Source organism: Musa acuminata, chromosome BXJ1-7 (assembly GCF_036884655.1).
Source record: "Musa acuminata AAA Group cultivar baxijiao chromosome BXJ1-7, Cavendish_Baxijiao_AAA, whole genome shotgun sequence".
Taxonomy (NCBI): Eukaryota; Viridiplantae; Streptophyta; class Magnoliopsida; order Zingiberales; family Musaceae; genus Musa; species Musa acuminata.
The window spans coordinates 39,557,893-39,581,759 of record NC_088333.1 but is presented as its reverse complement, the minus strand read 5'-3'; the positions used below and the strand labels follow the sequence as shown (position 1 = coordinate 39,581,759).

The 23,867-nt window shown below is 38.0% G+C and overlaps 1 protein-coding gene across 6 annotated transcripts; it reads right to left on the bottom strand.

Moving 5' to 3' along the window:
- Window positions 1–10,870: 10,870 nt before the first annotated feature.
- Window positions 10,871–21,660, bottom strand: LOC135584872 (ETHYLENE INSENSITIVE 3-like 1 protein). 6 transcript variants are annotated; one of them, XM_065192958.1, is made up of 7 exons: window positions 21,188–21,660; window positions 19,923–20,015; window positions 19,651–19,721; window positions 19,284–19,398; window positions 18,253–18,371; window positions 15,745–15,850; window positions 10,871–13,034 (listed from the first exon to the last, which is right to left on the bottom strand). In XM_065192958.1, exon 7 carries the CDS (start codon window positions 12,970–12,972, stop codon window positions 11,005–11,007), a length of 1,968 nt encoding a protein of 655 aa, XP_065049030.1. In that variant the 5' UTR covers window positions 12,973–13,034; window positions 15,745–15,850; window positions 18,253–18,371; window positions 19,284–19,398; window positions 19,651–19,721; window positions 19,923–20,015; window positions 21,188–21,660; the 3' UTR covers window positions 10,871–11,004. The 6 variants fall into 6 exon arrangements, with proteins under 6 accessions (XP_065049030.1, XP_065049033.1, XP_065049029.1 ...); XM_065192961.1 differs by having other exon boundaries at window positions 19,284–19,341; XM_065192957.1 differs by lacking the exon at window positions 19,923–20,015 and having other exon boundaries at window positions 21,188–21,331; window positions 21,465–21,660.
- Between the last annotated feature and the right edge of the window lie 2,207 nt (window positions 21,661–23,867).

The window sequence follows — 23,867 nt, the reverse complement described above, 5'->3', positions numbered from 1 at the left end:
TACGTTGTATCCCTAGTATCTCCACATAAGCAGCAATGAGACCAGCCGCCTTTATCATCTTGATGGGTGCCCAACACACTAGTCTATCCGAGTATCTCGATGTTCCTCTCAAGTGACCTATGACCGGGATTATTTAGGGTTTATGTTTATAAGTGAATCCATCTCATTATCGTAATCTCATTATGATCCGATTCTTATTGCACATATCCATTGACATCATAACACACACGTGCGCACGCACGCGCGCGCGCGCGCACACACACACACACACATATATATATATATATATATATATATATATATATATATATATATATATATATATATATATATATATATATATATATATAACAAGTAATATAATGTGAGAAAATATCATAATAATAATAAGAAAAAAGAGTACATGTCATATCACACGTGTCATCACTCACGTGATTACGTGATTGACTTGCACGACACATATAACTAGCCAGGATTACCATAGTTTGACAAAAAAAAAAAAACTATGATACTTAGCCAAGCATAATAAATGTGCAAGAAGAAAGCATTTTATTACAAGGGTCCCTACACATGATGTCCACAAGGATTGAACTTTAACCTAATTAAAAAGAAAAAAAAGGGAAAAATTAGGTGGATGACTTTTGAGGCAGCTCAAGGTTGTCATTAATAAAGATCTTTGCTAGAAGTGTGACACGTATAATTATTATTATATTTTCTTATTTTATATTGAATGATAAATATATTGTGATATCTTTGGATTTATACAATGAAAAATTGAATTATGATGAGATCATGATAATGAGATCAATTCGTCTATATACACAAATCATAAATATCTCATGTACTCTTACTCAGACAAATCCTTGGTCAAGGTTGATTGGACCATGATGAATTTGATAAGCATGAGATTTAGATTGAGAGGAGTTTTCCGGGAGAATCCGATTAAGGTGAAACTCAAATATATTTCATATGGGCCTAACTATGCTATGCCCGGTATATGGTCTCTAAAATGTTAGATGGATAAGGGATGATAGATATCCGGTAACTGATGGTAGACATGTCCAATGGATTAAATCTCTTTGTATCGATGAGTTGAGTGAATTATTACAGAGATAATAATTTATTGAATCAGAAAAAGTTCTAATAGATGTAACTTATGGTTAGCTCAATATTGTTAGGATCAAGAGTGGCACTAAGAGAGGGGGTGAATTAGTGCAGCGGAAAACTTTTTCGATTTCAGAAAAATATTCATTTCGATTAAAACTGATTCTGACTAAAATAGTTTCGATTCAATATGTTTCAGAGATAATATGAACTTGAAAGCTTTCGTAAAAGTATAAGAGAGGATTAAGGAGATTTGCAGTAATATAAATTACACGGATGAAATGCAAACCAGAATTTAGAGTGGTTCGGTCAATGTGACTTCATTCACTTTCAGATTCCTCCTCCGACGAGGTCTCCAACATCCACTAAAGGCCTTCCTTCAATAGGCGAAGGCCAACCACCTTTTACAGCTCTTTCTACTTTTGTCAGGTTTAGGAGACAACCCTTACAAGTCTCACTCCTCTTTCTTGGATGGTTACAAGACCACGAGATGAAAAAGGAGAACTCTTCACTTTTACAACATTTTAAGACTCAAAAACTCAAGATTATGCCAATAGTTTTCGTGCCATTTCACATAGAAAAGAGGAGTTTTTATAGGTCCCAATGACTTTCAAAAATGGAGCCAAAAAGTATCTTATCCCGGATTTCTGGGATACTACCAATACCACCATCATTATTGGGCGATACCACCGCCTAGTCTGGGTAGTACCACCGCTTGATAAAGCTCGGAGATCGAGCTCTGACGGTACCACCGCTTGATAAGGGCGGTACCACCGTTGGCAGCATTAACTGTCAGTGGTACCACCACCCAGAAATCCTGGGGCACTACTTTCCAAGCAGTGCCACCGTTGGCTATATTTTCAGGGGTTGAATTGACTGCTCAATTTGACCCAATTCAGTCCTGTTAAGGGCCCAGTTGGCCTCTAATTAATTTAGTGGGAATACCTTTCAATCCTAACTTAATTTATGCTCTAACTACAATAAGTAAGACATAATTATAGCACTTCTTGTTCTGGTACGTCAATTGCTCTTCCAGTGAGCTTCCGGAGTACTTCCAGCGAACATCCGACAAACTCTCGTCAATGTTCCAACAGACTCCTAGTAAGCTCCTAGACTTTACGACGATCTTCTTGGCGAGTTCCAATGAGCTTCTTTGGCAAGCTCCTGGTCTTCTCGATTGGTTCCGGTAGAACTTCCGACGAACATCCGGACTTTCGATGAACTCTCGAACTCCTAATGAGATCTCGATCTTGACTTTGGTACAACACATGTTTTATGTCTTACTGCTATCGTAGTTAATCCTGCACACTTTTCTCAACATATAGATTAGATCAAACAAATTACAATCGACTTCATCATCAAAATCCGAGATTCAACAAGTATTGGGCTTAGAGGGTCACACACATATGGTGGATGACGTGATGAAGATAAGATTAGATATGTGATATCTAATAAGCCATTGTTTTATTGGATCCATTGGGTGAAATCCAATAAGAGCTTAGAGTTGATATTTGGATAGAGATCCAATTTCTATTAAGCTAGAGATAATTGGATAAAAATTCATTGTCCAATATGTCAAGATAATTGGATGAAGATCTAATGTCCAATAAATCAGGACCATTAGGGTTAAGTTGAGAGGGGCTTCTCTATAAATAGAAGAGGGACCAAAGGGTCATAGGCAATACTCCTTTGGTTGCTCACCTCCTATTATCCTCCCTTCCTTTCCTCTCCTACCATTAGTCTCATCTAGGGCATGAGAATAGCAAGAAGGGCTGACCCCTTCTTGTGTTTGCTATTGCATGATGGTGCATGAAGGCGAGGAATGCATCATGAGATAAGGTGCGTCGTCGCTTCATTTGCCATGTAGATTATCATTAGAGAGGAGTTTACGAGAGCTCCTTCATCCACAGAGTAAGATATGCAGATTGAGGATATACAATCTTGTCTAGGTAAGAACGTCTAACACATGTTATGCAGTTTTTGATTTTACAAGTTTTGCTCCCGCGGAGATCATATATGATTCTTTTGGGAAACTGATTTTTATTTTATTTTTTCACTATGCATGTGATGCTCTCTAAGATTTCCTAACATTTTAAACTACCTTTTATAAATAAAAATAACATTCATATATTTTGAACTTTTCATATATCAAAAAAAGGACATTCAAGATCTACTATAAAAAATGAATATGCAAAATGTTAAAGAATTTGTCACTCCGCTCTCTACTATCGAATCATCAAATTAGATGATGACAACCTTATTACGGATCCTGCATAGTACCGATAAGTACTTCTCTCTTACATATCCAAACATCTTATTTGCGGTCAACAAATTATTATAATTTATTCATCAATCATTCACTATGAATTGGTCCGTAATAAAATGAGTCTTGAAGTATCAAAAAAGGATTCTCAATCATGAACTTTTTCTTCGTCAACACTCATTATTTTATCTTCATGCTTTCATCGATGCTGATTCGTGAACCTATATTGTCTTCTTTAGAGCAAATTCAATCAATTTGAGTTCCAAGAAATATAAAACAATCGCAAGATCCACTACTAAAGCTAAATACCAAGCCATCGCCACTACCTCTATAGAACTCAATTGGGTTATCAATCTAATACTAGGACTTGACATTACATTCAAATCCATTATACAGTATATTGTGATAATGTTTGTGCCACCAACCTATGCGCCAATCCAATATTTCACTCACACATAAAATACATTGTTATCGACTTTCACTTTATCAGAGATCAAGTTGTTAGATATTAACTGTGTGTTTCTCATATACATATTTCTGATCAACTAGCAAACTCCCTCACAAAGCCTCTCGCCCATAAGACATTTCAGTTATATCAGTTCAAGATTGATATCCTTGACAGAAGCTCGATCTTGTAGGGGCGTAATAGAATATCATGATATCCTCAATCAATCTATGATTTGAAGATCATTCATAGATTTGAAGAGCTAATCTAATTGCACGATTTGAGTGATTGATTAAGAAAATTTTCTCCCTCAAAACCTATATAAATACTTATCTTTCACAATCTATTTCTCAATTCAGCACATAGCACCATTGTCCCTTGCCATGCCATCAGCGATATAGCCACTTTCATCATGAGCTATCACTTAGCAGCAACATCATTGGCCATGCCTAGCAGTAGCATCACGTGTTACAACTATATTTTCATTTATGAAAACAAACAGATCATGTGAGACAAACATAACACGATCAAGGGTACCTCGAATATCGTAAAGCAACACACGGTGACCTATATGCATTGTGAATCTGGACAAGAAAGAAAGAAGCTATACTCGGTTTTTCCTCTTTTCCTACCCTTTACAATATCGCTATGAGCGATGGATTATAGACAAAAGGAGATGAGAGAAGATCTATAATCCCTCAATAATATCATGTATTATGTATCCGCATTGAGTTTCTAGGAGGTCCTATCATATATTATGTATATGTAATCTATCAAAGAGAGATGAAAGCAAAGGATTTAGAATAAGTAATTAGGAGAATCCCTCTTATCAAGATTATCTCTTAGAGAATTTTATCATAATTAGACTTATTTTTTATTGATTGATAAATGTAAACGGAATAAAATAAAATTATAATATATCTTACCTAATTAAATAAGGTTATATAATGTAACATAAGAGACTCATTACGTGACAAAATTTAAAACCTCTTGACAATAATCAATAAATCAAGCTTTTTCATCAAATTAAAAAATAAATATTCAACGATAATTAATTTAGCTAATGTTTCATGATTTTTAATAAAAAATAAAAAGTGGAAGAGACAGGGTACCCATAAATTGTTGGGTCCAATCCATATGTGGGCTTGGACAGTTTGGGCCATAAGCCCAAATCAACTAATTGGAAATTAGAGAACGAACGCACCCGGCGTGCAGAGGAAAGAGGAGAGAGAAAGTAAGGTTTCTGAGTTTTTTTGCTTAACGATCGATGACCAAACGTTGTCAGTTTTGGCCTAAATTTTATGTGGAGAATCCTTGCAGCAAAATCTATAATCCTAATGGTGTTGATTTACAGTTTACCCTCTCTAAGGTACTTTCCTACGATATCCACTTTGTGAGACCTAGAATTCTCTTGGGAAGAGATCCACCTATGTGATGAAGATATATGTTCTTGATGTTATTCTGATCCTCTAGTTATTCTAGAGAAGACCTACTGTAAACCTGTTATCATTATTATTGATAGTGGAAGTTTGAGGTGGACTACGGTCCCGTGGTTTTTCCCACATTGGGTTTTCCACGTAAAAAAGATTTGGTCTCACTATGTGATTGATTATTTACTCTATTGTTTATGCTATGTTGGTTGATATTTTCATTTGGATATCAAGTTGGTATTTTGATGAGGAACCCATTTTGATACACAAAAGGAAAAAGATTATTCCGCATTAACAGGTTTCTTCCCAACAAGTGGTATCAGAGCATCAGGTTGTTTGGTGCTAGTTTTCTTGTGTGATTGAAATGGAGCAGTCATATGGTATAATTAAATTGAACTCATCAAATTATTCCACTTGGAGGCGTCTGATGGAAGATTTACTATATTGCAAAGATTTGTATAAGCCTATCAAGGTTAAAGATAAACCTTCTACTATGGACGATGAAGAATGAGAAGTTCAACATAGAAAAGCTATTGCCTATATTAGAAGATGGATGGATATAAACTTGCATGAGCATGTTTCAGATGAAACCAGAGCTGATGTTGTTTGGCAAAGGTTAAAAAACCTCTTTGCGAAAAAGATAGTGGGAAATAGAATTTCTCTCCTCAGAAGGCTTGTAAATTTGAAGTATAAAGATGGTGGTAACATTATTGAGCACATAAGTCTATTTCAGAGTCTTGCAAATAAGTTGGTTGCTATGAAAATGAATATAGATGATGAGATGCAGGGATTATTACTTCTCAGCTGTTTACCAGAAAGTTGGGAAACGTATGTGGTGACTATTTGTAACTCCACGCCATAGGGGACTCTAACCATAGATATGGTTAAATATAGTTTGCTAAATGAAGATGCAAGAAGGAAAAAACAGGGTGAATCTTCTTCTGGTGCATTTGTTACTGAAAAACAAGAAAGACGTGGAAGAAGTCATAGCAGAAATCCATATGGTTATAGAGGAAGATCCAAGTCTAGAAGAGATATCAAATGTTTTCACTGTAATAGGCCAAGTCACATGAAGAAAGAGTGTAGGTTTTGGAAGCGAGAACATAATGAAATGAAGAAAAATGAGAAAGAGACAAATACAGTTGCTGCTAAAGGTAATATCACTATTGTTTGTGATGAAGGTTGTGTTAGCCTTGTAGCTCAGGACAATAGCTGGGTAATTGACTCTAGTGCTTCATTTTATGTCACTTCTCATGGTGATTTCTTTAGATCTTACACTGTCGGTGATTTTGGTAATGTCAGAATGGGGAAACAATGGTACATCTAAGATTGTGGGTATTGGAGATATTTGCTTGGAGACCAGTATTTGGAGCAAATTGATACTCAAAGATATAAGGCATGTTCCAGATATTCGTCTTAACTTGATATCTACAGGTAAACTTGATGATGAGAGCTTTGCACATTATTTTGGTGAAAGTAAATGGAAACTCACTAAAGGTTCTCTAATTGTGGCAAAAGGAAAGAAGATTAACTCTTTTTATGTCATGGAAGCTAAGCTACACAAAGGAGAGATTAATGCAATTCGAAAAGGTGAAAGTATAGATCTTTGGCATAAGAGGCTTGGACATATCAGCGAGAAGGGACTTCAAACTCTTGCTAGAAAGCAGTTGTTACCTGAGTTGCAAGGTACATCTCTTAAATCTTGTGATCATTGCTTAGCTGGAAAAACACATAGAGTTGCATTTCAGACATATCCATCATCTAGAAGATCTGATGTTATTGATTTAGTTCATACTGATATTTGTACTATGTAAACTAGAACTCTTGGAGGTGCTCTTTATTTTGTTACTTTTATTGATGACCATTGTAGAAAAGTGTGGGCTTTTGCTTTGAAATCTAAAGACCAGGTACTCGATGTTTTCAAGGAGTTTCATGTCAATGTTGAAAGAGAAACTAGCAGAAAACTAAAGTGTGTTCGATCAGATAATGGTGGCAAGTACAGGGGTCCTTTTGAGAATTATTGCAGGTTCCATGGTATCAGGCTTGAGAAAATAGTTCCTAAAATTCCTCAGCAGAACGGTGTGGCAGAAAGGATGAACAGAACCATTGAAGAAAGGATTAGGTGTATGCTTTCCCACGCCAAGTTACCAAAGTCATTTTGGGGGGAGGCTATGAGAACTACAGTTGACCTGATAAATCTTTCTCCATCAGTTCCTCTGCAAGGTGATGTTCCAGAGAGAGTATGGAGAGGAAAAGATATATCTTATAATCATTTGAGAGTCTTTGGGTGTAAAGCATTTGTTCATATTCCCAAAGATGAGAGATCCAAGCTTGATAATAAGGCAAAAGCATGTATCTTCTTAGGATATGGTCATGAAGAGTTTGGATACAGATTATGGGATCCAATGAACAAGAAGATTATTAGAAGCAGAGATGTTGTGTTTCTTGAAGACCAATTGTTTGATGATGGTGATAATGTTGAGAAGCCAGAAACCTCTATTTATATTCCTTAGAGTTTGGGTCCAGTTCCTTCACCTGTAGTTCATGATGATCATGGGGGAGATGAACAAGAAGATTGTGGTGAGAATACTAGTGATGATACACCTACAATTGATGATGCTAAACCAATTGAACAAACACCTCCACCACCAGTTGAGATTCTATTGAGAAGATCCACTAGAGAGCGACAACCCTCTACCAGATATCCTCCACACGAGTATGTTATGCTTACTGATGGGGGAGAGCCAGAAACTTACCAAGAAGCTATTCTACATGAGAATAAGAATGAGTGGGTTAAAGCCATGCAAGAAGAGATGAGATCCTTACTTGAGAACCACACTTATGACTTGGTAAAGTTGCCTAAAGAGAAGAAAGCTCTCAAGAATAAGTGGGTTTACAAATTGAAGACTGAAAGCAATAGCTCACAATAGAGATACAAGGCATGACTAGTTGTAAAAGGATTCAGTCAGAAGAAAGGTATTGACTTTGAAGAAATATTTTCTCCGATTGTAAAAATGTCCTATATCCGAGTTGTTCTTGGTTTGGCTGCCCGCTTAAATTTAGAAGTTGAACAACTTGATGTGAAAACAGCATTTCTTCATGATGATTTAGAATAAGAAATTTACATGGAGCAACCAGAAGGTTTCAAAGTCAAGGGAAAAAAAAATCTGGTATGTAAGCTTAGGAAAAGCTTATATGGACTCAAACAGGCACCTAGACAGTGGTACAAGAAGTTTGATTCCTTTATGATGAGCCAAGGGTATGATAGAACCACATCTGATCATTGTGTGTTTATGAAGAAATTTTCAGATGATGATTTTATTATTTTACTGCTATATGTTGATGATATATTGATTATTGGTCATGATGTTGAAAAAATTGAAAAGCTTAAAAGAGAGCTAAGTAAGTCTTTTGCCATGAAAGACTTGGGATCGGTGAAACAAATACTTGGCATGAAGATTCTTCGTGATAGGAAAAAAATGAAGATTTGGTTATCTCAGGAGACTTACATTGAAAAGGTTCTTGAAAGATTCAACATGAGTAAAGCCAAAGCAGTTTGTTCTCCACTTGCAGGTCATTTCAAGCTGAGTTCAAAACAATGTCCTACAAGTGAGAAAGAAAAAGAAGAAATATCCAGAGTGTCTTACTCATCTACAGTAGGCAGTTTGATGTATGCTATGGTTTGTACTAGGCCAGATATAGCTCATGCAGTTGGAGTTGTTAGCCGATTTCTCTCAAATCCTAGAAAGGAACATTGGGCAGCAGTGAAATGGATATTAAGATATCTAAGAGGTACTTCCAGGTTGTGTTTATGTTTTGGTGATGATGAACCTATGTTAGAAGGGTACACAGATGTAGACATGGCAGGTGATACTGATTCTAGGAAGTCCACTTCGGGATTCTTGATGACATTTGCAGGAGGAGTAGTCTCTTGGCAATCTAAGTTACAGAAGTGTGTTGCTCTATCAACCATAGAAGCAGAATACATAGCAGTTACTGAAGCCTGCAAGGAAGCTTTATGGATGAAAAAGTTTCTACAGGAATTGGGCTTGAAACAGGAAGGATATACTGTTTACTGTGACAGTCAGAGCTCTATTCACCTCTCCAAGAATTCAACATACAATTCTAGATCCAAGCATATTGATGTGAGATATCACTGGATTCGTGATGTGCTTGAGATGAAAGAATTACTGTTGGAAAAGGTGCATACCAATGATAATGGTTCAGATATGTTGACAAAGTCTTTGCCTAAGGAGAAGCTTGAAGCATGTAGGCGAAGAGCGGGCTTGGTACAACTCACCATATGAGCTGGAGGGGGAGAATTGTTGGGTCCAGTCTATATGTGGGCTTGGACAATTTGGGCCATAAGCCCAAATCAACTAATTGGAGATTAGAGAGAACGAAATTAGGATGAGATTAGAGTAAGAGCGTGCAGCATGCGACGGCGTGCAGAGAAAATATGAGAGAGAAATAGAGAGAGAAAATAAGATTTCTGAGTTTTTCTGCTTAACGATCGGTGGCCAAACGTTGTCAGTTTCGGCCCAAATTTTATGTGGAGAATCCTTGCAGCAAACTCTACAATCCTAATGGTGTTGTTCTGCAGTTTACCCTCTCTAAGGTACTTTCCTACGATATCCACTTTGTGAGACCTAGAATTCTCTCTGGTGGAGATCCACCTATGTGATGATCAAGATATATGTTCTTAATGTTATTCTGATCCTCTAGTTATTCTAGAGAAGATATACTGTAAACCTGTTATCATTATTATTGATAATGGAAGTTTGAGGTGGACTACGGTCCCATGGTTTTTTCCACATTGAGTTTTCCACGTAAAAAAGATTTGGTCTCACTGTGTGATTGATTATTTGCTCTATTGTTTATGTTGTGTTGGTTGATATTTTCATTTGGATATCAAGTTGGTATTTTGATGAGAAATCCATTTTGATACAGAGGTAAAAGATTATTCCTCGATAAGGTTTCTTCCCAACATAAATTTATGATTGACTCTCATGCGTTGAATATTCTTCTCAGTTTGCTTTTAAAAATGTTTCATATTCTCTTACTTCTTTGAATTTAAAATTTTTGATTATAGTAATTACATATGATATGAAAAGAGGTATAAGCTTCTTGAAGTGTTATCCAACTTTATGATATTGATGTGTTGATTTTCTTAAGTTATTATGATCGAATTTTCGAAAACCTCTTTGGTGGTGAAGTGTTAGCTTCCATTTGCCATTGGAAACAACAAGAGAGGTTAAGAGCATTGAGAAAGAATGAGAGATTTGAGGGGTATTTATACGATTTATAATTTTTTTTCTTAAAATGCTCATAAAACTATGTAGTTGTTGAAAGAGACAATTTTGTTTTGTTTTCAAAACTTTTATTTTTTTAATTATAAAATGACCAAAGTACCATCGAATAGAACCGTTTTTATGGATGGCTATTAGGATCATTTGACTCTCGGTCGACCGTTGGGTTAGCCGTGGACAGTTGCTCACGCCCGTTTAAGTCCAATGATCGATCAGTAGCTTATGGACTACCAAATCGACAATTCCAATTTCCAAAAGGTAGGAAATGGAATTGATCATTTTGATTTAGTTTAGAATTGATAGGAGGAATTATGAGCAGTGGTAAAATATGCAAATCTAATAAATTACCAAATCACTAGAACAATGAAGCAGAGGAGAAACAAATTGCGGTGTTTGACTAAACGATGCAAAGAACGCCGTTCCCGACCAGGCGGCGGTGCCGTGAGTCTGCATTTAGAATCTCCAGCCGTAGTCCTCTTTCTTCGGCAGCGAGTCGCCCAGCCGTCCACCCATTGCGTCGTTGACTTCCCCGCTCGAACTGTTGAGAAGAGAAGTGAATGTGAATCTGGTGTGCACATCAGCGTTTTGGTTCCCCGAAGTTGGATCGAAAGGAAAACTTTGTGCCTGTAAATCTTGGCTCTGGTGCATGCTGTTGCTGACGTCTCCGAAGCAATCGCCGACAAATCTTGGAGTACTCTGTGCGACGTAGTTTCCCTCCATGAACATCGTCGCGTGCAGAGCATTCTGATCCATGGACGCGGCAGCTTGAGGAGCCATCGAACCGCTTCTCTGATGAGCAGGATGCAGAGGAGACTGCTGAATCCGGTTTGGAGCGGAAGCTTGCTGCAGAGCATTGGCTTGCATCTGGATCTGAAGCTGCAGCCGGTTCATATCAGCCTGAGCTGCTGCTGCTGCATGCATCGGGAGATTGGCGTCGTAGAAGTTGCAGAGTTCACCTATGGACTTGTGACCACCAGCCGCGACTCCGATTCCAGCAACGTCAGGTGAAACAAGAGCAGGTCCGCCACCATTCATGATTGGCTTGTCGAGACGGGGCGCAGAGAGAGCGGCGCTTCTTCTGTTATCGTTCACTTGGAACCCCAGAAACTGAGACTGTGGCTGACTCATGGCGTTGCGATACGCACAGTGGATCTGGTGAAGAGCTCTCGAGCCCGGGTCGAGGAAGCCGTGGGTGTAATCGTGGTGCGGGCATCGAGGGTGATCGCATGTATAGATCCTTTGGTCGGGCTCATCGGCTGCCACCCTCTTTTGTGAGTAATCCGCCATCATCTGATCGTGGTATGGAGAAAGACGAGCTCCGGCCTCCTCCTTCCCAGTGCCCGACTGCGCCGCGATCTGGTCCAGGAGACCGGCATTTGGGACGTTCTCGACTTCTTTGACGTCGTAGTCGCTGGGGCTGCTGCTCACGGAAGCAGTGTAGAAGTGGGAATGCCCAGTCGCGTCGGGGAGCGATTGGCCATGCAGCAGCCGGCTCTCTTGATCGAGCACCGAGTTCCAGAGCATGCTTTCCTTTGCCGTCATCTTCTCTTGGAGGCACTTGGAATGCCGGACGAGCCTCCTTATCTTCTCGAGGTTGGGCGCCATGTGCTTGATGACAGCGATGAGTACGCTCGTCTTCCACGCTTTCCGGAGGTCGTGCGGTTTCCGGTACGGCGGCGGACCTTGGTCCTCCGGGAACCCCATCTCGGGCCACCAGTCCTCCTTTGTGGTCGGCCACCACGGCGGCGGAACCCCCCGCTCGAGCGGGAACCGTCGCTGCGGAGGATCACAGTGCTGGATCAGAGCAGACAGCAGGGAGCCCAGCGTTGTGTCCTGCAGCTCGAGCAGTATCTTGGAGATGGAGATCTGAGGAGTGCTGTCGGCGTCGGGCACAAGGACCGGGTGCTCCATCCGGTACCTCTGCAACGCCGCCGGGCCGTTCCGGTCGAATCGCACCTTCTCCTTCCACCAGGCTCTCAGGCTGTCGGAGGCGCCGCTCACCGGCTTGCCCTTCTCGGGGATGATGCCGTAGACGAAGCCTTGGGCGTTGCAGACTTCCGTGAGCTTGATCATGTACCTTAGAATCCCATCCTGGGCTCGCGACATCTTCTTCTTCCGTGACTGCTCCTCCAGCTCACTCAGAGTGGCGGGATCAGTCGAGTGTTGCCGCTTCCTGCTCTGCTTCCCGTCCCTGATGCGTTTCAGCCGTGCCTTCAGATGCCATATCTGTGCCTCGATATCTTCCACTTGCAGGTCGTCATCGTTCTCAGCGTCATCTGGCGACTGCGCTGCCATGTCTTCCGGCCCAGAGGAAGGTCCGACCTCGTCAGCAGGCGGGAGGCCAGAGTTCGAGTCCACGTTCTTGCGAGCTTCGGAGGGCAGAGCTGGCGTTGTATCACCAGAGCGCACGGTGACCTCCATGGCTCACGAATTCTCTGATGAAGTAGATCAAGGCTGAAAAGTTGACGATGGATGTACTACACCTGCAATGCCTCAAAAACATATATGCTTGTGATCAAGGTATAGTAGAAAAACCCTAATGAGGAGGATTAAAGACACGTTAGAGAGCCATGGAACATGATCATACAATGTCTAGTGATGACAACTTAACTCAAAAGAGGAACTGCTTTCTTTAAGGCTGTAATTTTAGTTCCTCAGAAACTTTTATGGCTTGGTGAGATTTCCAGGACAGCAAATGTCCAAATGAAGCACAGGAAAACTTACAAAGACAAATTAAAGATCACTCATAACGCCGGTAAGCATATGAAAATAAAAAAGTGGGACACTGTCAGGTAAAAACATATTGGGAAATATGGGCAGCCTGTGAAGAACAGCCACCTTAGGAAGTCCAAAAGAGGCATTTGTTTCGTAAAGCAGCAGATTTTGATTTTTGTTTACTACGAAAACTGAGTGAGCAAATTCACCTATGCATTCAGTGAAAGAAAAGCTAGTTGGTAGATTTCATACCGATAGATTAACTGGGAAAAAAAGATCAAATTTAAATGGATAAGACAACAGTAACAATTTCAAAGGATGCCTTGGAAGTCAAATCTAATATAAAAAATCGACCATTTAGCAGCAAAGAAATGGGTTGAAAGCTAATAAATTGGCTGATCAGGTTCTTACGTAGCCCATGCAATCATCCGACATGAGGAAGAAGACGAAAACAAACGGAACTATTGAAGAAAACACTAGTGTTGTACGTTAAGATTGGATTCTTACAGCGTAGCAAAACCAAGGTCTCGGAGGGGAGAGAGAGAGAGAAGAAGAAGAAGAAGAAGAAGAAAACGGCAGCGAAAGAAAGAAATCAGTCAAAGATGGCAAGCAAGCTAGTGAGAGGTGGAGAGGAGGCACAAACCTTATTGCTGCTTTCAAAGTGAAGGTGAGAGCTGAGGGTTCTTTCAGCAATCAAAGGAACAGCTTGAAGAGTATATAATATCTGTCTCCCTCTCATGCGAAAGGGTGTATATATAGTGCACTCCAATCCAACGGCAGGCAAATCCACTCGGAGATATGCAGATATGCTAAGCATCCCAACACAAGTGGTGTGCATTTACCATCACACCCTTTTATGTTTGGATGTCTGATGATATATGCATTTATTTGTCATTATTTGATATAATTTTGGAACATTTTGCAATATAGTACGTTATTCCTGCATAATTTGTGTTGAGATATAAAAATTTCCTATTTGCAATATAAAAATATCCTATTTGAAGGTTCCTGCTATAATAAATTATCAAATTGGCTTGAGACTTCATCAGATGGTAAGTGTCTCCTTTTTTTTGTTTTCCTTTTTTTTTTTTTTTTTGTGGGGGTAAGTATAGTAAAAACATGTTCATTATTATTAAAGCCTACAAAAAATCATGGAAAGACATCCATCCAGTGTTGAGGAAGAGCACAAACTCCACAAGTAGTTCACATAGATAGATAGACTATCATATGAGTCATATTTATTGTCATTAAAAGCCTATAAAATTGTTTACCATTAGCTACATCCATTATCCCTTAATTATCATATTCAATCTTGCACGAGGCTTCCGCCAATACCGTCAGTAATTAAAATATAAATTATATTATAAATCATATTTAATTTACTAAATTCCAAAAAACAATATGCAAATGGTGTGTGTGTGTGTGTGTATACACACACACACACATAACAATAGGTGATTTAGCAAAGAATTATTGGAAGTTGGACAAATCTAAGAAATTAAAAATCAAAAGTTGTCCAGTTTACATTGTTATTTTGAAAACATCAAATGCTGCTTATTTTGATAGTATCATACTATAAGTTTCTTTTTTATTATATTAAAAACAGTTTCTTTAATAGAAAAATAAAACAAAAATTTCAGTTATTGATGCTTCAAATTAACTATTTTGTGGTGCAAATTTCAGAAAAGGAAACTGAAAATTTCTGCCACATGGCCTCAGTGGATACCAAAGGCAAGGAGGATCTTTGTAAATATAACCAGACTACAACGTTATGACATGCTAATCTGCCCACTCAACTTATGACCTCATCCATTTAAAATAGAACACCACGTATTTTGAAAAACAATAATGATAGGAAATAAGTTTACTTAAAAACTTAGATAAAATGTGAATAAAACCTCAAAGGAAGTCTTGATTTATTTGCAAGATGGTGGTTGTGTGATTGTCATCAACAACAACCAGAAGAGTGAGAAATAGAGGTGTGGGTGGAATTTTCCGAGGCAATAATGTCACTTGCCTTACAAAACCTCCCAGGAAAAGGTGCCAAAGTTTATCCAGATTTTGGAAATAAACAATGAAGACTTTTTTTCTAAAAGAGATTTGTAGCAGCGACACAATCCAATCCAACGTAAAGATACGCTGTATTGTTCATTTGAATACCTATAGGTGAATTTTTTTTTTTATCGTAAGGTATAATACATTTACTCAGTAAATCCAGCACCATTGGCAAGTAGATTTGAGGAAAGATACAGCTCTTTGGAATGGAGGAGGTCCATTTGAGATTGGGAATCATTTAATTCCTCGGATACCATTTGCCATACAAGATTGAGAAGATTTCCCGTGAGGAAATAGAAAGGCATTGAAAGCATTAGATGTAGTGATCAATGAAGGACAAGAGGAAGGTGAGCAAGTAAAATAATAATCATAATCATAATCATAATCATAATCATAATCATAACAATAATAACAATTACTCACTCATTCATGTGGCTGGTTTTTGGTCCCAACTCTGATCGAACGCAACCTCTTCACAATCTTCTCTCGCAGATGCAGGTGGGACACAGGCTGATCCAGGAGATCTCCACTAGAAAAGGGGCAAATGAATTAGAGAGAATAATGACAACACACTGCAGCTATAATGCTTAAAAACAACAAAAAAAGGGCTGAAGTTGATGATCATGCTTCTGATTGCAATCATATTACACTACACCAAATCACAATGTTTATTGAACTTACATCTCTTGGTTACCACCAATTCATGAGCAACAAGTTGCGGCTTGGGGATTGCAATCAAAGCAAATATGCCATGTCACTGCTAATAATAATCGTCTAACAGAGCAATAACACATAAAGCTTAGTCCACCAACCTAAAGTTTAAAGCCTGGGGAAACAACAGAAAATTCAGCTAATCCTATCATGAATCTCAAGTTTCATAGTACCCATAAAATGTCATCTGGAAGCATTAAAGCATAAAGCATTCCATTAGCCATTACGAGGGCTCCAAGATAGTCAAAGTCCATGAACAGCTTGATGTTTGGCTCACTAAAGGCTCCCTTAAGCTTGTTAATCAAAATTAATGACCCATGATTCAATGTAATTTTAAAACTCGACCTTTTCAACCAGTCAAATTTAAATATGACAAAACTCTGACTCATTTAGGTTCACAAGTTGACTCGTCACCAAGTAGATCGTGCATAAACTTTTGAACAAACTCATCCATAGACTCGTGAATTTGCTCATTCGTAGGCTTGTGGGCATAAGCTACAACATAGTTGCCATTAAATTATTTAGTAAGCTTATAAATAGACTTAGAAATCAACCATCAAGTGTAAGCTTATAAATCATAATTACTTATTTGTATGATGTGAACTTCAAATCCTATTCAAATCACAGTTACTGGGAAACCTGTTTGCCACTCAGAAATAGTATTTCATTAAAACCAACTTAGGATCTGATTCAGCACTTTCTTCAAAGTTTGTGAAGATCATTTCTTAAATTGGTTTCCCACTTTGGGAACCATGGTCCAGATGGTTCAACTTCCCAATTTTGGTGAAATCTAACTATTTAGAGGATTGCTGACCTAGGAATAAGATTCCAACCATTGTTCGAAAATTTCTTCTAAGTAATGTTAACTTTGTTGGAAAGTTCAATTTCTGTTCCATAATCTGTCTTGGTAAATTAGCTCCCCACCTTCAAAAATAAACTGTGGTCATCACAGGGGAATAATAATAGCAACTAAAGAAGTACCATAATTAAGTACACCGATGCTAACATATATCCATGCTTGAAAATTGATATGGAAGATTAAAAAGGGTGTTTCGATGCATAAAGCTTCTGATGCAGAGTCTGCAAGGAGTTAATGCATATGGCTTATCCTTACGAGCAGAGAAGTTATTTTCACACTTGAAATCCAATTCACCTAGATTGCATGACACCTGAGTAGACCTAAAAGACAGCTAAGTGCACAAGGCTCCCAACAGATGTAGTGCATGTGCTCTGTATATACTAACAAACAGATCACATATGTCCTTGGTCATTAGGCTAAAAAACAAAAGACCAAGATATCTTTTCTTGTAAAAGAGAGGTGCAGAATAATTATATTATCTAACGTGCAAGGAAGGAACTACATAAAGAGCACATAAAAAAAACAATAAAAAGCACAAGACGATGCAGATAAAGGGCCAATTAATGTCCCAATTGAAACTTCGAGCTTTCCATAGCTAACAAGAAGGCTCTTATATATTATTTTAGCAACCATTGATCTAATGCCTTCAATATATCAAAATTTAATTGTTATGAATAATACTTTTAACGCTACAAACTTATCAAACGTAACTTTTACTGTCTTGGACTGAATAGTTTGCAAAAGGTAATGATATCTCAGGTATAGAAGATGATTCAGCACAGAAATGCTATATATTTGGACAGAATTAACCCTCAAATACTTCAAGGGAGATGCAGTCTCTCACAGACCTGCGGTGCAGGATTCACATAAGCGGTGATATCACCCCTATCTGTTCTCAGGAGTGCTTCAGTCTACTTATATGTGAAAGCAGTGTTATCACATATGTGAAAATTACTGCACATATGCAGTCCACAAAAGAATGAAAATGTGATCACAATGTGTAAATTTTTTTTTCCTCAGTGTAATAATTTCTTCGTTTCAGTTTATGTGGTACATGATTATATGACATTCATCACTTGGACCTTTACTCATTTACTAATCAAGTAAACAAGTTCTTAAATGAGTATACACGTCATCCTGTAGATATCAATAATTTGGATTTGGTTATAGATCTCTTCATATATTCTTAATTTCAATTGAATAGCATATGTTGCAGCACATGCTTTCGACACACCTATGCACTGCATGCTGTCTTCGTGCATGCATACTGCAGCCGCTTTCTAGAAGACAGCTTAGTGTTATAAATAGATAGTAAAACCAGCATTTCTAGCGTACAGCATTATAAAGATCAAGAGTCATACCGGCATCGCTGAGACAGGGAATGAAACCCAAGCTTATCAGTAATTTCGGCTGTATTCATTGTGCTGGGACTATCTTGCTTATTTGCAAAAACAAGCAATACAGCATCAGGTAACTCATCCTGCAGATGAACCAGAACAAAATCTCTTATTAAAATTATGACAGAAAATCAAGTCAGGAAATAAATAAATAAAATAAACAATCATCAATAGTTGACATTTTAATTTCCACTAAAAGACTATGGATCATAATCTCCAATGAAATTGAATAAGAGATTCCACATCTGAGAGCTGCACCAAAAATTAAACAAAGCAAGTTTTTTTGACAGTCGCCACTTGACACAGCCATTCCACTACAGACCTACTTAACAGTTCAGTCTTGTCTGGATGGTAACTATCTGCAGGTATGCAGGCATGTTTCTGGCATATCTATCCCACTACAGACCTACTTAACTATTGGAGTTTTAGCTTGAGTGAGATATTCATCTCAGTTAAGATGAAAATGAACAAGAGATTGCCGCAATACAGTCAAAAGATTGTTGCTGTGAATCTGTGATCATACAATATGAATAATATGTGTGATCATAGAGTCACCAGAATCTCCAAAACATTGCTGCAGTCATTTTGAAGGCTAACATTCTAAATTTGGAAGTCACATCAGAACCTAACAAATGAAAAATGAAATCAAAATTCCAGAGGGTCACCACTGTTCTGAAATTAATATCCAACCCTCATGTTATTACTACTGTTTCTTCTTAATCCTGATGTTCCACCAACTCCAATGCACACCCTTCCTCTGGACCTTTCACGTGGATCCAACAATCATCCTAAGCTGGATTTTTTAATGGCCAGTTATGATTACAAGCAAAAGGACAAACAAAATAGAGGACATTTGATTTAAAATAAACGTTGAAGACAATGTTGAAGATACACTTGCATGAGTTACGTCCAACAATCAGAGGGTACTAGATTGTCATACAGCACACCTCCGCCACATTAGAGCAATAATAATATTTAAGACCAGATCAATTCACCTCATTAAGCATCCTATGGAGTTCATCCCTTGCCTCGATAATACAGTCTCTGTCATTACTGTCGACAGCAAAAATAAGGCCCTGAATATTTTGGAAGTGGTAACTCCATAGAGGTCTGACAATACACCCAGAAGATAATAAACAAATAAGTACAAATTAAGCTCCAGTTCATTCATGAACCCTTAGTAGGCAAATAAGACAGTATTAAAAAAGTGACGGTCAAGCTCGAAATCAGTAATTTTCAAGTCTAGAATGTATCATGCTCTCGAATCTAAGAAACCACCATAAACATGGGTGTTCCATGAAATCTGAACTACACTTCAAACTTCACCCAAGTCAAAGCAATGTCAAGCATAGTCCAACTTACCTTATTTTGGCCACCAACATCCCAAATGGTGAAACTAATGTTTTTGTACTCCATGGTCTCCACATTGAATCCTGGATCCAAGAACAAGATATTGGAACAAAATGTATGTACAACATAACACAAAACTTATAATGTTGATAATAACAAGACCATATGATTTCACGAGCACAACCCTTCCTGCCTGCATGGATGATTTGTTACCCCAAGGAGAAAGATGCATTTTTAGCTTATGAAGACAAATAAGTCAAACCCTAAATAAGAAGTTTCGATACCACTTGCAAACTCCATATGAGTATTGTCTAATAGCATCACTAGATCATAAAATAATATGCAATATCCTTCCATGAAATAATGTCATTAAATACCTGCAATTTTGAAAAGAATATTTAAGGTGAAGGTGATTTGCAATAATCTTAAGTTCTATATAAAGGAACATGTAAAATTGGTTTACTCAAAATCAAACAAAGTGTGGATAGAAAATTAGTATTGAAAAATAAACATTCAATACTTAATGTGCATCAAAGAGCCCTTCAATCATTAAAGATTTGTCAAACTTTGAACCAACAAGTGTGGACAAGTAAGCCTTTGGATGGACTCCGGGCAAACAAAAACTAGTTTTTTCCTTTTTTCAACTTGAATGAAGGTATGATCCAAGCCAACTTCAAAGATGTGAAATTGATATCATGTGTGCATGAAATGATCCGCAGCTTAACTCTAATAAGTGCTGTGTTCATTCAATTATAGTATCCATGCAGTAAATTCATGTAATTTCCTTGGCAGCAAATAGAGACCATAAAGCTTGAGGTCACATACAGTGACCACACATATCTATCCTTTCAAAGTTCAAAATTATCATATTTCTATCTCCAAATTCTCATATATATGTATATACATACATACATATACATATATATATGTATACATGTATATATATGTATACATGTATATATATGTACATACATACATACATACATACATATGTATGTATGTATGTATGTATATACATATATATACATACATACATATATATATATATATACATACATATATATATATATATATATACATACATATATACATATATATATACATATATATACATATACATATATATATATATATATATATATATATACATATATATATCCGTCAAAATATATAAGTATTGTATATATATCACTCTCATTAGCATCGGTCCAATAAATTAAGGTTCATTACCACTAATTATGGTTATCAATGAGTTTGTAAAGATTATTAAATTTAAATATCTAAAATGATCTGTATACAATCATTAATAACCATATTTCCTAAACTTAAATTTTCAGGGTTAAACACAAAAATTACTAATTTAAGAGGGATATATATATAAAGAAATGTTAACGTTAACTGGAATCTCAACGTCACTGTGGTGAGTATCAACTGAAGAAGATGATCATAATGGCATACTGATGCTTGTTTAATTTTGCAAGTATGTAAGTGCTAAACTAACAAACAATGGGAAAGAATAAAAAAAAATGGACAGGACATGGTTGCTCACCGAGAGCGGGGATGGTAGTAGCGATCTCTCTCCGAGCTTGAGCTTGAACAAGAAGATCGTGATTTTACTGGCCGCATTAAGCCCAACCATCAAGATCCTCATCACCTCCTTCGCGAACAGCCGGCTAAACAGGCTCGTTCATCACTAATAAACGGAGAAGGGCAAAGGGCTTCAAGAAACTCTACTCCCCACATGAAATCTAACGGAAGACACAGAAGTCGCCGAGATTGGCAAGAGAACATCGAGAACGAGAGGAAAAACTCAGATCAGATCGGACCATCTTCGTCCTGAAGTCAGATCGGACCGAAACGGAGATCGAATCGAAGAGGGCGAGAGTAGAATTGCCTAAAGATTTCTCGACCGACGCTCCTCCGTCGAGTAAGAAGAATGAGGGGGGAAGAGCGGTGCGCTTGGGGCGCCATCGTCTCGCGCATCCGCAGGTTTGTTGGGGAAGGCCGCGAATGGGATGCCTTCCCGCGTCGACTACGTGGCATATTAAAGCTGCTTCATGTGGGGCCCAATTAAACAAAAATGAAAGGGAACCCTAAGGACAATTTACCCCCAAAACCGTCAATAATTAGGGAGCGGCAGTACGAATAGGTCAACAATGCTATTAACCTCTAATAGTTACTATAAATAAAAATACATTACTCAAATCTATTTATTATAAGATGAATTCTTGAAAATAAAAAAAATTTCATATAGTATGAGAAATTTTCATACAACACTCTAACAATGTGAAAAGATCATTTTACCTATATCCTCATCAAACATATCGGAATCCCAACTGTCACCTTCCCTCCCCGTCTACCCAACTAGATCCATTGTGTTGTCACCTTCATTGATTCCACTAGCCTCGTCTTTTTGTGCCTCACTTATAAATCTCACGTTCTTTCCTTCCTCACGCAAGGGATATAGGTAAGGCACATAGGGTTAGGGTCAATAAGGTCAATGGAGGAGGTAGCAGCTTTCGCATCTCCTTCTTCGCGCAAGGTTGGTCGAGTGATAGGTTTAGCGGCACAAAGGGGAGGGAAAGCGACTACTGGGTTCCGACGAGTGTGAGGCCTTCGTGAGCAATAAGAGGTTGTTGGAGATGATCCACAGGGCAGTGGCGCAACCATGGGTTAGGTGGAGGGCAATAACCGATAGTATGAAGATAGACACCCAACTTTTTTAAGTAAAGTTTGTTAAATTATATGGTCTTATCTATAAAATATATTATGAATATGATTAAATTATAAGTACGATTATTGATCGGTAGAAAGGATGTCTAATTATAGTAAGATTTTCTATGTGATGGGATGTCTAATTTGTTAGGATCGAAACGACACTAAGAGGGGGGTGAATTAGTACAGCGGATTAAAACTCGTAAGTTTGAAAACAAATTCGTAAATACGAGGAGATTTTGTTTTGATAGTAACTCAGTAAAATGAGAAAATGAAATCTGAAAACTAGTAGTAGTGTAGATGATAATTTCAGGAAGGTAAATACTCACACATTCAAGGAACGCACCAATTTAAAGGGTTCGGTCAAAATGACCTACATCCACTTGCGAAGCCTTCTTCAATGAGGCTCCCAACTTTCACTAGCAAATCACTTTGAAGTGGAAGGATAAATACCCCTCTTACAACCTTTTAACAAATGGTTCACACTCTTACAAATCTTCAACGAAAAGGAAGGAGGTGAACACTCAAGCAATTGAAAACAAGGCTTGCCAAAAACTTTATAAAGGCTTTTGTCTCAATATAATGCTTCTCAAAGGTTGTATTCTCTATTGAGAATTGAGGGATATTTATAGGCCCCAAGAGGATGTTAGGATCGAGAGCACTAAGAGGGGGGGGGGGGGTGAATTAGTGCAGCGGAAATCTTACAGCGATTTAAAAACCGAAAGCTGCGTTCGTCCGATAAAAATCGATTTTGATATAAAAGCAGAATCACAGTGCAGTTTGCGTCTAAGCGCAGTTTTGCGTCTAAGAGCAGTTTGCGTCTAAACACAGTTTGCGTCTAAGCGCAGTTTGCGTCTAAGCACAGTTTGCGTCTAAGCGCAGTTTGCGTCTAAACTCAGTTTTACGTTCAAACGCAGTTTTACGTCCAAACGCAGTTTTACGTCTAAACACAGTTTTGCGTCTAAACGCAGTTTTACGTCTAAACGCAGTTTTACGTCTAAACGCAGTTTTGCGTCTAAACGCAGTTTTACGTCTAAACGCAGTTTTACGTCTAAACGTAATTTTACGTCTAAATGTAGTTTTGCGTCTAAAAGCAGTTTTGAACCTTGAAAAGCGTTTTACGTAGAAAGCAATTTGCAGTTATAAATGGAATCCGAATGTAAGCGAAAACTGCAGTGTGAAGATCGTACGAAAACACGATTTACGTTTGAATGCAGATTCTGAAAGATCAGAGCTTAGAAACTTGTTCGTGAAGGCGCAGAGGGCAGTAGCAATGTAGGAGGTTTGCAGTAATGATAAAGTGCTCAAGGTAAAAGCAAACCAGAGATTTAGAGTGGTTCGGTCAGTCTTGACCTACTCCACTTTTGGCTTCCTCCTCCGACGAGGTCACCGACGTCAACTAGCTGCCTTCCTTCAATGGGCGTGTTAGGATCAAGAGCACTAAGAGGGGGGGGGTGAATTAGTGCAGCGGAAATCTTATAATAATTTAAAAACAAAAAGCTGCGTTCGTTCAA

Coding starts and splice junctions, on each gene's coding strand:
- LOC135584872 (XM_065192958.1), bottom strand. CDS start 12,972: ATGGAGGTCACCGTGCGCTCTGGTGATACAACGCCAGCTCTGCCCTCC.